Here is an 11,290-nt window from a genome sequence, read left to right as displayed (position 1 = left end):
GAACAATGAGAACACATGGACACAGGGAGGGGAGCACTACACACTGGGGTCAGTTGGGGGGAGATAGGGGAGGGATGGTAGGGGGTGGGGAGCTGGGGAGAGATAGCAAGGGGAGAGATGCCAGATGTAGGTGATGGGGAGGAAGGCAGCAAATCACACAGCCACGTGTGTACCTATGCAACAATCTTGCATGTTCTTCACATGTACCCCAAAACCTAAAATGCAATAAAATAAATAAATGGGAAAAAAATTTTTTTAAAAAATTTAAAAATTTCAGATTTTAGAGCATTTTGGATTTTCAAATTAGGGATGTTCAACCTGTATTATGTCCTTATAATCTCAAAGATGGTTTGCATCTGTTCACAGTGCTTTGAGTTTGGGTATTTACAGCATCTGAGTGGTAGAATCAGATAAGATCCCATGTGGCCTAGAATAGCAGGGGGAAATGAGTCAAAATCAAGATGACAGAGTTCTAGTCCTGGTTTTGTCATGAAATTCGTGTATGGTTTTCCGTGAACTATTTACCCTCCCTGAGTCATGGGTCTCATCTGAAAAATGAGGATAAGCTTTAGTTGTTCTTGTGTTGTTGCTGTTGTAGATTTTTGTGGGTTAAAAGGTTCATTACTCACAAAGTGAGGCTTTCTGGGGAGAGCAGGGCTTGTACTCGAGCTTGAGCAAAAGGAGCGTGGGCTCTAGCTTTTATTGTGGTAGGGCCAGGGCCCCCAGGTAGGATTCCTTCTCCCAGGGGCTGGAATTTGTGTGATTAGAACTCCCTACTCATGACAAAGGTGGGAGCTGGGAGCCAGGAGCCCCTGTCCTGTGTTGTCAGCTTGTTGGGTATGGGGCAAAAGGCACAAGGATGTAATAGGTCTTGAAAGCTGGGCAAACATCTAAAATGGAGTCAGAGCTGGGCACGGTGGCTCACACTTGTGATCCCAGCACTTTGGGAGGCCAAGGTGGGGGTATTGCTTGAGACCATGTGTTCAAGACCTGCCTGGACAACATAGGAAGACCCTGTCTCTACAAAAATTTGAAAATTACCGAGGCATGATGGCACTTACTTGTAGTCCTAGCTACTTAGGAGGCTGAAGTGGAAGGATCTTTTGAGCCCAGGAGTTTGAGGCTGCAGTGAGCTATGGCTGCACCACTGCCCTCCAGCCTGGGTGACAGAGTGAGACCCTGTCTCTTAAAAAAAAAATGGAGTCGGACTGGGCATGGTGGCTCATGCCTGTAATCCCAGCATTTTGGGAGGCCGAGGCAGGTGGATCACAAGGTCAGGAGTTTGAGATCAGCCTGGCCAACATAGTGAAACCCGTCTCTACTAAAAATATGAAAATTATCTGGGCATGGTGGCACACACCTGTAGTCCCAGCTACTCGGGAGGCTGAGGCAGGTGAATCGCTTAAACCCAGGAAGCGTAGGTTGTGGTGAGCCGAGATAGTGCCACTGCACTCCAGCCTGGGCAACAGAGCAAGACTCTGTTCCCTTCACCCCTAAAATGGGTCAGAGTCTTTATTGCATGGTTATTATATATAGCACTGTTATGAGCATTCAAGTATGGCCTTCCCGCAAACATATTACACATTTCTTTTGGGTATGTACCCAGAAGGGCAATTGTTGGGCTATGTGTTCAACTTTGGTAAATACTGCCAAACAGGTTTCCAACCTGATTCACCAAATTATACCCCCTCCAACATTTATGGTGGTACCACAGCTTGTTTATCCATTCTGCAAGCGAGAGACATTTGGTTTGTTTTCAGTTATTGTGTGTACAATAAAAGCTACTGGAAACATATGCATGAAGGCTTCTGGGTGAAGATGGGTTGTCATTTCACTGGTAAATACTTAGGTTGTTTTGTTTTTTTAACCTCTGAATACTCCATGATTCTAGTTATTCATAGCTCTTCAGCTTGAGGGTTTTTGTTTCTTTCCTCTTCTTTTTTCCTCTTAGAATCAAGTGACCTTGAGGGGACGTGTACCACACCTGGGCCGATACATCTTTGTCATCCATTTCTACCAAGCAGAGCACCCGACGTTTCCCGCGTGGGTGTCGGTGGATGGCGGGCGGCCGCGGGCAGGTGAGCCGCAGTGAGCAGGCCCTGCTGCCTGCCTCGGGCCGACCCCGCAGTCCCGTGCGTGACGGGAAGTCTCTCTCTCTCTGCCAGGCTCTTTCCGTGCTTCTTTTTGCCCCCATGTGCTTGGCTGCCGGGATCAAGTGATAGCCGAAGGCCAGATTGAGTTTGACATCTCAGAGCCTGAAGTAGCCGTGACCGTGAAGGTTCCAGAAGGAAAGTCCTTGGTTTTGGTGCGTTGCGCTTGTCCCTCAACTTGCTCCTCACACGGCTGCCTGGCTGGCCGTTCTGTGTGTCTGTTTGGCTCATGGAAATAATTCTTCCAAGGTGTTGAAGTCATATTTGTAGAAAAATGTTTAAATTTCACAGCTATCATCCCCTTCCCCAGTAAATAAATAAGTAAAATGTGACAATTAAAGTCAAGGGAACTAGGACAGAAAGAGAGCAGGCATCTCCCCTCTGCACCAGTCCCTGCTTCCTCACAGGTTCCTAAAGGAAGCATTGCCCAGACTGTCTGTGTGGCCCTCCAGATCTCTTCTTGGGCCTCCTCCTGTCTGAAGATGTCATCTTCCCAGGAGACAAGGGCTGCATGTGTGCATTTTGCACCCCCCATGCCTAGAACACCGCCTGGTATATGGTGCTCAGCACATGTTTATTGAATTGAATATCATGAGCGTAGTAGGCTCCCTGTAAGCTGTGAGCTGGTGAGCAGTTGCCAAAGGCATTCCAAAATTTCTACATTCTTTGCTATAGGCATATTCTGATTTATACTGGCACAGAGAACCAAGCTACCATTATTCATAATAGAGTACCAGGTATGATGTAAGCTCCAAGGACAAGCTGTGGTGTTAGCTTCTGCAATGTTCTTGCCACTTTGGTTTGTTTGCCTTTAAAAATACAAAACAGCCATGAGTCACATGGGAAACACCAGGCATGAGTCACATGGAGCCCTGGCCATCCCGAAGGCCCCTGCTTACCTCCAAGGTCCGGTGGCCCAGCCAGCACACCAGCCTTTGCTTCTCTGCGTAGAAGTTCCAAGGGCTCTGCCTGGGGACTTGTTATTCCCTACATAGGAATGTGGGTTGAGCCATCGACCCTGGCTTTGGCCTGCTCTTATGATTCTTTTTCATTAATCCCGATTCATTTGGTCTTTGTCTTGACAATAAAGAGCACTGATGTCAGTGAAGAGAACGTACAGGTCGAATATCTCTTATCTGAAATGCTTGGGACCAGAAGTGTTTTGGATTTCAAATTTTTTCAGACTTTGGGATATTTGCATAATACTTACAGATGGAGTCTCCCTAATTCAAAAATCCAAAATCCAAAATGCTGCAGTGAGCATTTCTTTTGAGCATGACCTTTGAACATCATGTCAGTGCTCAAAAAGTTTCAGATTTTGAAGCGTTTCAGATTTTGGATTTTTCAAGTAGGGATGCTCAACCTGTGTAATAAGTAGCCTTAAGTCTGTGCCATCATTGGAATTTCTAAGACATGCTGGTGGGTGTCTTTCAGATCCGCGTTCTAGTGATGCCTACAGAAAACTATGACTACCAAATACTTCACAAAAAATCCATAGACAAGTCACTCGAGTTTATCACCAATTGTGGAAAAAACAGCTTTTACATTGAGTGAGTATCACTTTGGGGGAAGGTTCTGGAATGTAGAGCCACACCCACATTCCTGACCCGCTCAGGCCCAGGGAGGGGCTGGCTCTTGGATCCATCCTCTTCCCCTCACCATCCAAGAGAGTGACATTGAGTCCCAGGGGAAGATGTTTTTTCTCCACACTGACCCTCCTGTGATGGACTTCGCCATGTGCTGCCTGGGAAAGATGACTGTCCTCAGCTATGAACTCATCAGGGGTCCACACTCCAAGCGGAGATTCAGGGGCTGATTAGGAGTTTCTCTCCCGCTCCATTGCTTCCTGTGTGCCAGCACAGAGTCCTAAAACACGCCACACAGGGTCCCCTCCACCGGGAGGAATGTCAATCTCAATCTCACTCTCCTCTGCCACCTAACTGAGCAGTGAGTGTCCAGAGACACGGCCCCCTGCCCTCTCTCCTTGTATCCTTGAATGCCAAGAGCTAGGATGGCCCCGAGGATCAGCTCCTGCCATTCTGTTCTGTGGACCCACCCTTTCCCCATAGTAGGGTTCCTGAAGAACCCAGGAGCTCCAGAGGCCCTGGGAGGCAGACGCCTCCTGTACAGTGAATATTAAGAGCAAAGGCTCGTAAGTCAAGCAACTCTGGCTGTGAATGCTGCTCAGCCACTCTGTAACCCTGCAGCGTTGGGAATATTGCCTGAATTCTAGGAACCTCAGTTGCCTTATCTGTGAATTGGGGCTTAGGCCCAATTGATTGTGAGGTCATGTGGGATGTAACTAAGGCTTCCAGCACATAACATTCAATGAATGCTGGCGATTCTCCTCCTCATTATCATTTTATTAGTTGTATTATTACACACATAGGCCTACTTTTTTGGTAATCACTTTATTGAGCTATAATTCACATACCATATAGTTCATCCTTTAGGGCTATTTCCACTCTTTTATTCCAGCTGTGCAAGGTTCCCATGGGCCCGTTCTGTGATGTCTCCTCCGGTGTAGCGGGAGATGGGTGGCTGTCCCTGGCTGAGTCTGAGGTGGGGTGTTTCCCACTCTTCCCCAACTCCAGAGCCATGAGCCCCTCCCACAGAGGCTGCTGGCTGGAGCAGGTGGTAAAGGCAAGGTTGGGACCACTTCCATACACACCTTCCGGGGCATCACCACGAGTTGTTTCTGTCTCCACAGCCCCCAGACAGCCTCCAGATTCTGTAAGAATTCCGCCAGGTCCCTGGTAGCCTTTTACCATAAAGGCGCCCTGCCTTGTGAGTGCCACCCCGCCGGAGCCACGGGCCCTCACTGTAGCCCCGAAGGTGGGCAGTGCCCATGCCGGCCCAATGTCATCGGGCGGCAGTGCACCCGCTGTGCAACAGGCCACTACGGATTCCCACGCTGCAGGCGTAAGTGCACGTCTCCCATCACCTGAGGTCTGCTCTTGTCCCGTGTGGATGATGCTTATCTAGGGCAGGTTCCTTCAGTGTCACTGTGCTACAGACTCACCCAGAGATCTTGAGAAATGCAGATTCTGATTCAGGAGACCCGGGCTAGGGCCTGAGACTCTTCATTTCCAATAAATGGCCACGGGTCCATGGACTGCACTCTGAGTAGCAATACTGCTAGTCCATGGACCACACTCAGAGTAGTAATGTTCTAGAAGGTAAGTGTTTGTGATTCCCCTGCTGTGTGACCTATGCACTTGGCAAAACAAGTGAGTGTGACAAGTCTGAAACAGAGTCTTGGAGAGTTTGATCCCCTTCCTCACCAAAGCACCTTCCATTTTTTTGGCCCAACCCAAACTCAGTTGCGATAGAACAGCCAGGGTCACGTGGCAGCGCTACTCTCTGAATGAGAACCCGTGGGACCTTAATCTAAGAACCATCCTGTGGCCCGAAGGGTAGGGTCAGCTCCCTTCATGTGACTGCAGTGAGGAACGCAGTGTACAGAGTCCCCACGTGGAGGCCAGGGAACAAGGACCCTGCTGCCAGGTCGTGCCCTGGTCCTGGGCTCTGGACCCGCAGGGCACTGGGGTGATGTGGATGTGGAGCCACTTCAGGGAGCCTGTGAGCAGCCTCCTGCCAATTTCCAGAATCCTCTGATGGTCCAGAGGCCCCATACGAGTGGCACACAGTGGCAGCGTGGTGGGCTCCTTCAAGGGTCTACCTTGGAGCTGGCTGGCACCGCTGCTCCTCATTCCCATCGACACTGTCTGCCATGAGCATTTGGTGTGATTGGTGTTGACTCCAAGAAACGGGTCTTTCAGATCCAAATATTTCTCTCAGACCTCTTAGAAGCTTCTGGAAAGCCTGGCAGTTGGTGCAGCACTGCTGGAGGCCAGGCGGCCTCTGACCCTCGCATGGCGTTTCTTTATCCCATGGCCAGCATGCAGCTGTGGCTGGAACCTTTGTGAAGAGATGACGGGGCAGTGCCGCTGCCCTCCCCGCACAGTCAGGCCCCAGTGCGAGGTCTGTGAGACACACTCGTTCAGCTTCCACCCCGTGGCCGGCTGCGAAGCCTGCAACTGTTCCAGGAGGGGCACTGTCGAGGCTGCCATGCTGGAGTGTGACCGGGACAGCGGGCAGTGCAGGTGAGCTGGGGGGAGGAGCCTGTCCGCTTCTGTCACAGGGAGGTTGTGTGCCATCTGCCCATACACTGGTCACTATCACTTTCCACCCTGTCCAGGGTGCCCTGTGTTGACCTCAGCGTGAGCTTTCCAGCCAGGATGGGTTGCAGTGGGTGGAGTGATCAGTCCCTTAGCTCAGAGCTGGGCAGAGCCTGCGTGGACAGATGCCAGTTGCCTTGGGCCAGCAGCAGCCTTGCCCATTGACTCCAGCATGCTGTCACTATGGGACTGTGTTCTGGTGTGCCACGAGACAAAAGTGGGAGAGGCGTGATGTATGCATAATGAAGGTATCTGTGTGCTTTGCTGGGCTGCCTTGTGGCAAGCACCTGTCCATTTGTACTTAGGCATGAGCTTCATACCCTCCTTCCAGGGTTCGCTGGCAGTGTGGTTCAGGTCAGTGCATGACAAAGTCTGAAATCCCTGGTGAGGATGGGCTGGAAGGGATGCTGAGGCCTCCATGGCGGAGCTTGGTGGGAGTGAGGAGGGAGTCAGGGTGAGCAGGAGACAGGCTGGAGAGCCTGGCCTGAGAGTGGGACTTCCCACAGAGGACCACCAAGCAGTCCAGTACTTAATAGCTAAGGGACAGGTGGAGACCTTGGCTCAAGCAGATGCTGCGTTGCTGAGAGGTTTGGTTCAGGGGCTACATTGGAACGTAGAGGTCAGTATCACATGGTTCCAGGTCATGAGCCTGATCTCAGCAGGACTGAGCTGGGGGGTTGCAGGGGCTAGAGAAAGGGGATGGCTCCTGGAAGGAGGGATGGGTAAGAATTAGATCAGTGGCGATATGGCAGGGAAACTGAGTCAGAGCTTTCAGAGTCCAGGCCAGGATGGCAGTGTGCAGGAGAAAGCAGAATGTTCACCATGCACCCCGCTGCCTTCAGCACCCACCCAGGCACATGGCTGTTATGGAGTCTGTAATTTGGGTGTGAGAGCCTGGAGCTGGGGACAGGCCTCAGTGACTCCCGCTCGAGGGCGGCTGTGGTAGTCTCCTGTGGCTGCCGTTAACAAATGTCACAAACGATGCTAAAATAACAGAAATTTACTCTCACGTATTTCTGGAGCCCGGAAATTCAAAATCAAGATGTCAGCAGGGTTGGTTTCTTCTGGAGGGTCTGCAGGAGAACCTGTTCCATGCCTTTCTCTTCGCTTCTGGTGTGCAGGTGTTCCTGGGAGTCGCTGGGCTGGTGGCTGCGTCACTGCCACCTCTGCCTCTGCCATTACACACTGTTCTCCCTGTGTGTCTCTGTCTTCCTGTGACATTCTCCTCTCTGTACGTCTCTGTCTCTTCTCATTTTCTTATAAGGACACCAGTCATACTGCAGTATAGCCTCATCTTAACTTAATTACATCGACAAGGTAACTTAATTACCCTTTTCCAGACAAGGTACTGGGGGTGGAACTTGGACAGATATTTTCTGGGGATACAATTTAACTCTCCATAGCAGCTGTGTTCACTTGTGTAAGGAAGTCCGCTTCACCACACCTTTCATTGCTAGCTGGTGCCTACCAACTCCTTTATACTACTGGGACCTTGTAAGGAAACTGGGAGAAATATTTGAATCATAAAACATTCCAAGTCTTTAAAACCACAGGTGTGAGTCCTGCCTGAGTCAGCTTAGTCACTCAAGAACCGGATGGGATACCTGTGTTTAATCACAGGAAACAAAGGAACCAAGGAGGAGATGGAGCAGCGGTTTTCCGGCAGGAAGGGAAGCAGTAGAGTTTTCAAAGGGAGTAGTTTGTCAACAATAAATCGTGGCAGATGGAACTTCACACACAATTTCTCAATGCTGCTATCACAGAAAAAGAAAACCAGGAGTGCTTTAAAAAAATGTTTGATCTTGTCAAGGCACCAGAAAGTGATGAACAGATTTACTGTAGTATTTTACGTAAAAATTCTAAGGAGTTTTATTTTTAACAAACTCTCACTGCCAATGATAATTTAATAGACTGGAAAATTTCTAACTCAAGATGGAGGCATGTCTATAGTAAGTTTTGCCCAAATCTGACAGCATCATCAGAATTGGAATCTTATTGACTTGTATTACACTTAAACCAAGATATAAAACTGTTTACTTTTGACTTTAGGAAAGGGACTATAATAATCTAATGGGATAATACATCTTCCCATGATCAAAGTGGATTTGTTATAAAAGGGCGTTGGCAGAAAATGTAAGAAAATTTACATTACCATAAATTGCCCATGATAATTTCAGTGTAAATGCCGAAAAAGCTTTTGATTGCCTGTTTTGTTTTCCCTCCCTAGAAAATTTCCTTTATGAAAAACATGTTTAGAGGAGTCTAAAGCTCGTGTAAAAGAAATAATCAGAGATACCCAGAGTTTGTGAGAAAAAGGAAAACACATCCTTTCACAGTCACATAACAGATCGTCCTGCAGTTGTACAAAGCATCACAAACTACAAAGCTGGAAAACTGCAATTTTCAAACTGTATTTGACTACTTATAGGTGTTCAGTTTTATCATACTATAAGAAAATCAAACTGTTACAAATATTCACCTACTTTAAAATGATTTACAGAAATAATTTGAGCAATCCACAATACTCACCCTTCACTTAAGTAAACCTGGAATTGTAGTTTTAGCCAATGAGAATAAATGAAGTTGGAACCATAGAACTGAGCCTTTGACTCACGTTTGGCAAGTCCCAGCGATGAGACTGGGAAAGTCATTTTGTCCTCCTGGCTTTCAGTTTCTTCTCTGTAAAATGAAGTTTGGTAAAACCATCTCTAACTTCCTATCTAAACTTAAAATTCTGATTCCATTTCTCTTTCAATCTCTGATTGTATCACAGACTATATTGTGTAATTATCAAAAGGTCTGTTATTCTGGCCAACTCTATTAGATCAAGATAAAAAAGATGCTTATATTGATCAAAACTTCATTTTTTATAGCATTACACGACAGTATATATGTCTATAGTGATGAGAAGATAAATTTCTATCTGCTCCTAATAATGGAAGATATGTGCCGTCAGATCCTCTGAATACACAAAAGGGCTAGAACATCTTCAGAAGACTTTGTCCATCTGTGTCAGACCAAGGAAGCTGGAGACCCCTGATAAAAACTGCCATGCTGTTGACCACATCCAAGTTATTTTCAGATTGACCAAAGGAGATGGCAGTGCACCTGGACATCCAGTGAAGCCACGTGCACCTCATGCCTTTTCACAAGGGTAGTAGCCACAGGAGAGATTTGGGGATGCCCTCTATCTCTGCTCAGATTTACTGAGCCTTTGTGTTAAATGGAGAAATTAAAAACCAGAAAAGGTCACAGATTTGGGTGTTCTCAGAACGGAAGGACTTCCAGCTAGGCATCAGTTCATGAACCCTAACAACTTGGTGAGGCAATTTCTTTGATGCCCCTTATCAAATAATCAGTGAGGCTGGTCAGGTAGTGTAAAGGCACAGGGATGTGCTGTTGACACAGCGATGACCTCTATAACCACACAGAAGGAACTCAGGGTTCTCACCTGCACACCCTCTGTCATCCGTCTCTTGTAACACTGGGGTCTTCCTCTCACCTCTCTGATAATCCTTCTCTGGCCATTTTACTGGCTTCATTTTCTCCTTCTGCCTCCAGACCAAGAGAATGTATAGTGTGAGTTGTGCCCTGTCTCCACTGCTCACTTTCTGGGTGACCTCAGCCATATTACTTCTGTCTTCTGAGCCTTAGGTCTTCATCTATAAAATAAGGGTCCTGGAGGCACCTACCTCCTAAAGTTGTGTAGAGGGTTAAATATCCTCTGTGAACACACTGAAAGCAGTACCTGATACATTCTGAGCACCCAGTAAGTATTAGCTGATGTGGTTATTTGCCAAGGTCATTCATGGCTGTCTGCCTTCCTCCCTCTATGCTTTGTCCCCAAGACTCCACCCATTCTCCTGGCTTCAGCCACCCCCACTCCTGGATGATCCCCAGATCCACAGCTCCAGTCCTGATCCTTGAAAGCTGTCCTATTCCACCTTTATTTAAAATCAACTCCACCTGGGTTCCCTTGTTGACTTTACGCAGGTAGCCTTGGACAAGGTCCTTAAGCTCTTTGGGCTCCTGTCTCCTCACATATATTATGAAGAGCTAGATTGGATAATCATTAACTCCTGAATTCTGCAACACTGATACTATCTCTGAAACCCATGTCATTGTCTTCCCTTTCGAGCCATTTCTCCCTTTGGATTAAAAAAAAATTCTACTTTATGGTAATGACTTCTTTCCAGTTCTTTAAGCCTGAAATCTGAGCATCATCTCAGAATCAACCCATTTTCCCGACAGCCAGTGAGGTGTCAACTTCTGGCAAGGGACATATTATCCCCCTTGTTTTCCAGGCTGTCTACTGCCTGGCTAAGTCCTTTTACTACTTCATGTGCAAATGATATTGATGCTCTCCTAATTGACCTTCCTTTTGCTGGTTTACTCATTCATTCATTCATTCATTCATTCATTCTTTCTTTCTTTTTTGGATCTTTAAGAGGAATATACTAAATGAACAATTATATTGGGATTCAAATATCTGTCTTCCCCTTAATTTTGTTACAAATCCATGGTTCTATTAGTCTGTGAACTTGAGACAGTGTTGATAAATGTGTATATGTTTATGATTTTATCTTCTTTCTGTTTCATGACAGCCTACCCTTAAATGTGATTTTATCTTCTTGGCATGTATTTTTGTTTGTTTTTGTTGTTTTAATGAGGATGAAACATCTTCCTCAGTTCCTTGTGAGGTTGTTTTTTTTTTCCTTTTCCTTAAATTTTATTTTGCATGTGTTTTGTTGCTCAAAGTGCATCTACTACCTGCTCCAGCTTGGGTGCTGTGCTTCGTGTGGAAGGCACACATGTCTGTGGTCTCTGTTCTAACGAATAGTGACAGTGCAGCATAGTGAGCGCCATATTGTGTGTGGGCTATTATGGGAACACCACTGCCTTGACATCACACTCTTTGCTCAAGAAGCTTCCCCAACTCCCCATTGTCTCACAGGAAAA

General features: G+C 47.1%; 1 protein-coding gene across 3 annotated transcripts in view; it reads left to right on the top strand.

Annotated features, from left to right (window-relative positions):
- The window catches only part of LAMA3 (laminin subunit alpha 3), a 265,798-nt gene that overhangs the window by 155,278 nt on the left and 99,230 nt on the right, over positions 1-11,290 (top strand). For all 3 annotated transcript variants that reach the window (XM_017498569.2, XM_037727996.1, XM_037727997.1), the window contains 5 exons: positions 1,952-2,078; positions 2,166-2,305; positions 3,585-3,700; positions 4,861-5,072; positions 6,052-6,256. In XM_017498569.2, coding sequence (XP_017354058.2) covers positions 1,952-2,078; positions 2,166-2,305; positions 3,585-3,700; positions 4,861-5,072; positions 6,052-6,256 — 800 coding nt within the window. The remainder of the gene's footprint in view (positions 1-1,951; positions 2,079-2,165; positions 2,306-3,584; positions 3,701-4,860; positions 5,073-6,051; positions 6,257-11,290) is intronic.

The sequence above is a fragment of the Cebus imitator genome, unplaced genomic scaffold (assembly GCF_001604975.1).
Source record: "Cebus imitator isolate Cc_AM_T3 unplaced genomic scaffold, Cebus_imitator-1.0 Scaffold12, whole genome shotgun sequence".
Lineage (NCBI taxonomy): Eukaryota > Metazoa > Chordata > Mammalia > Primates > Cebidae > Cebus > Cebus imitator.
Note: the sequence above shows the minus strand (reverse complement) of the source record. Positions and strands in the feature narration are given on the sequence as shown.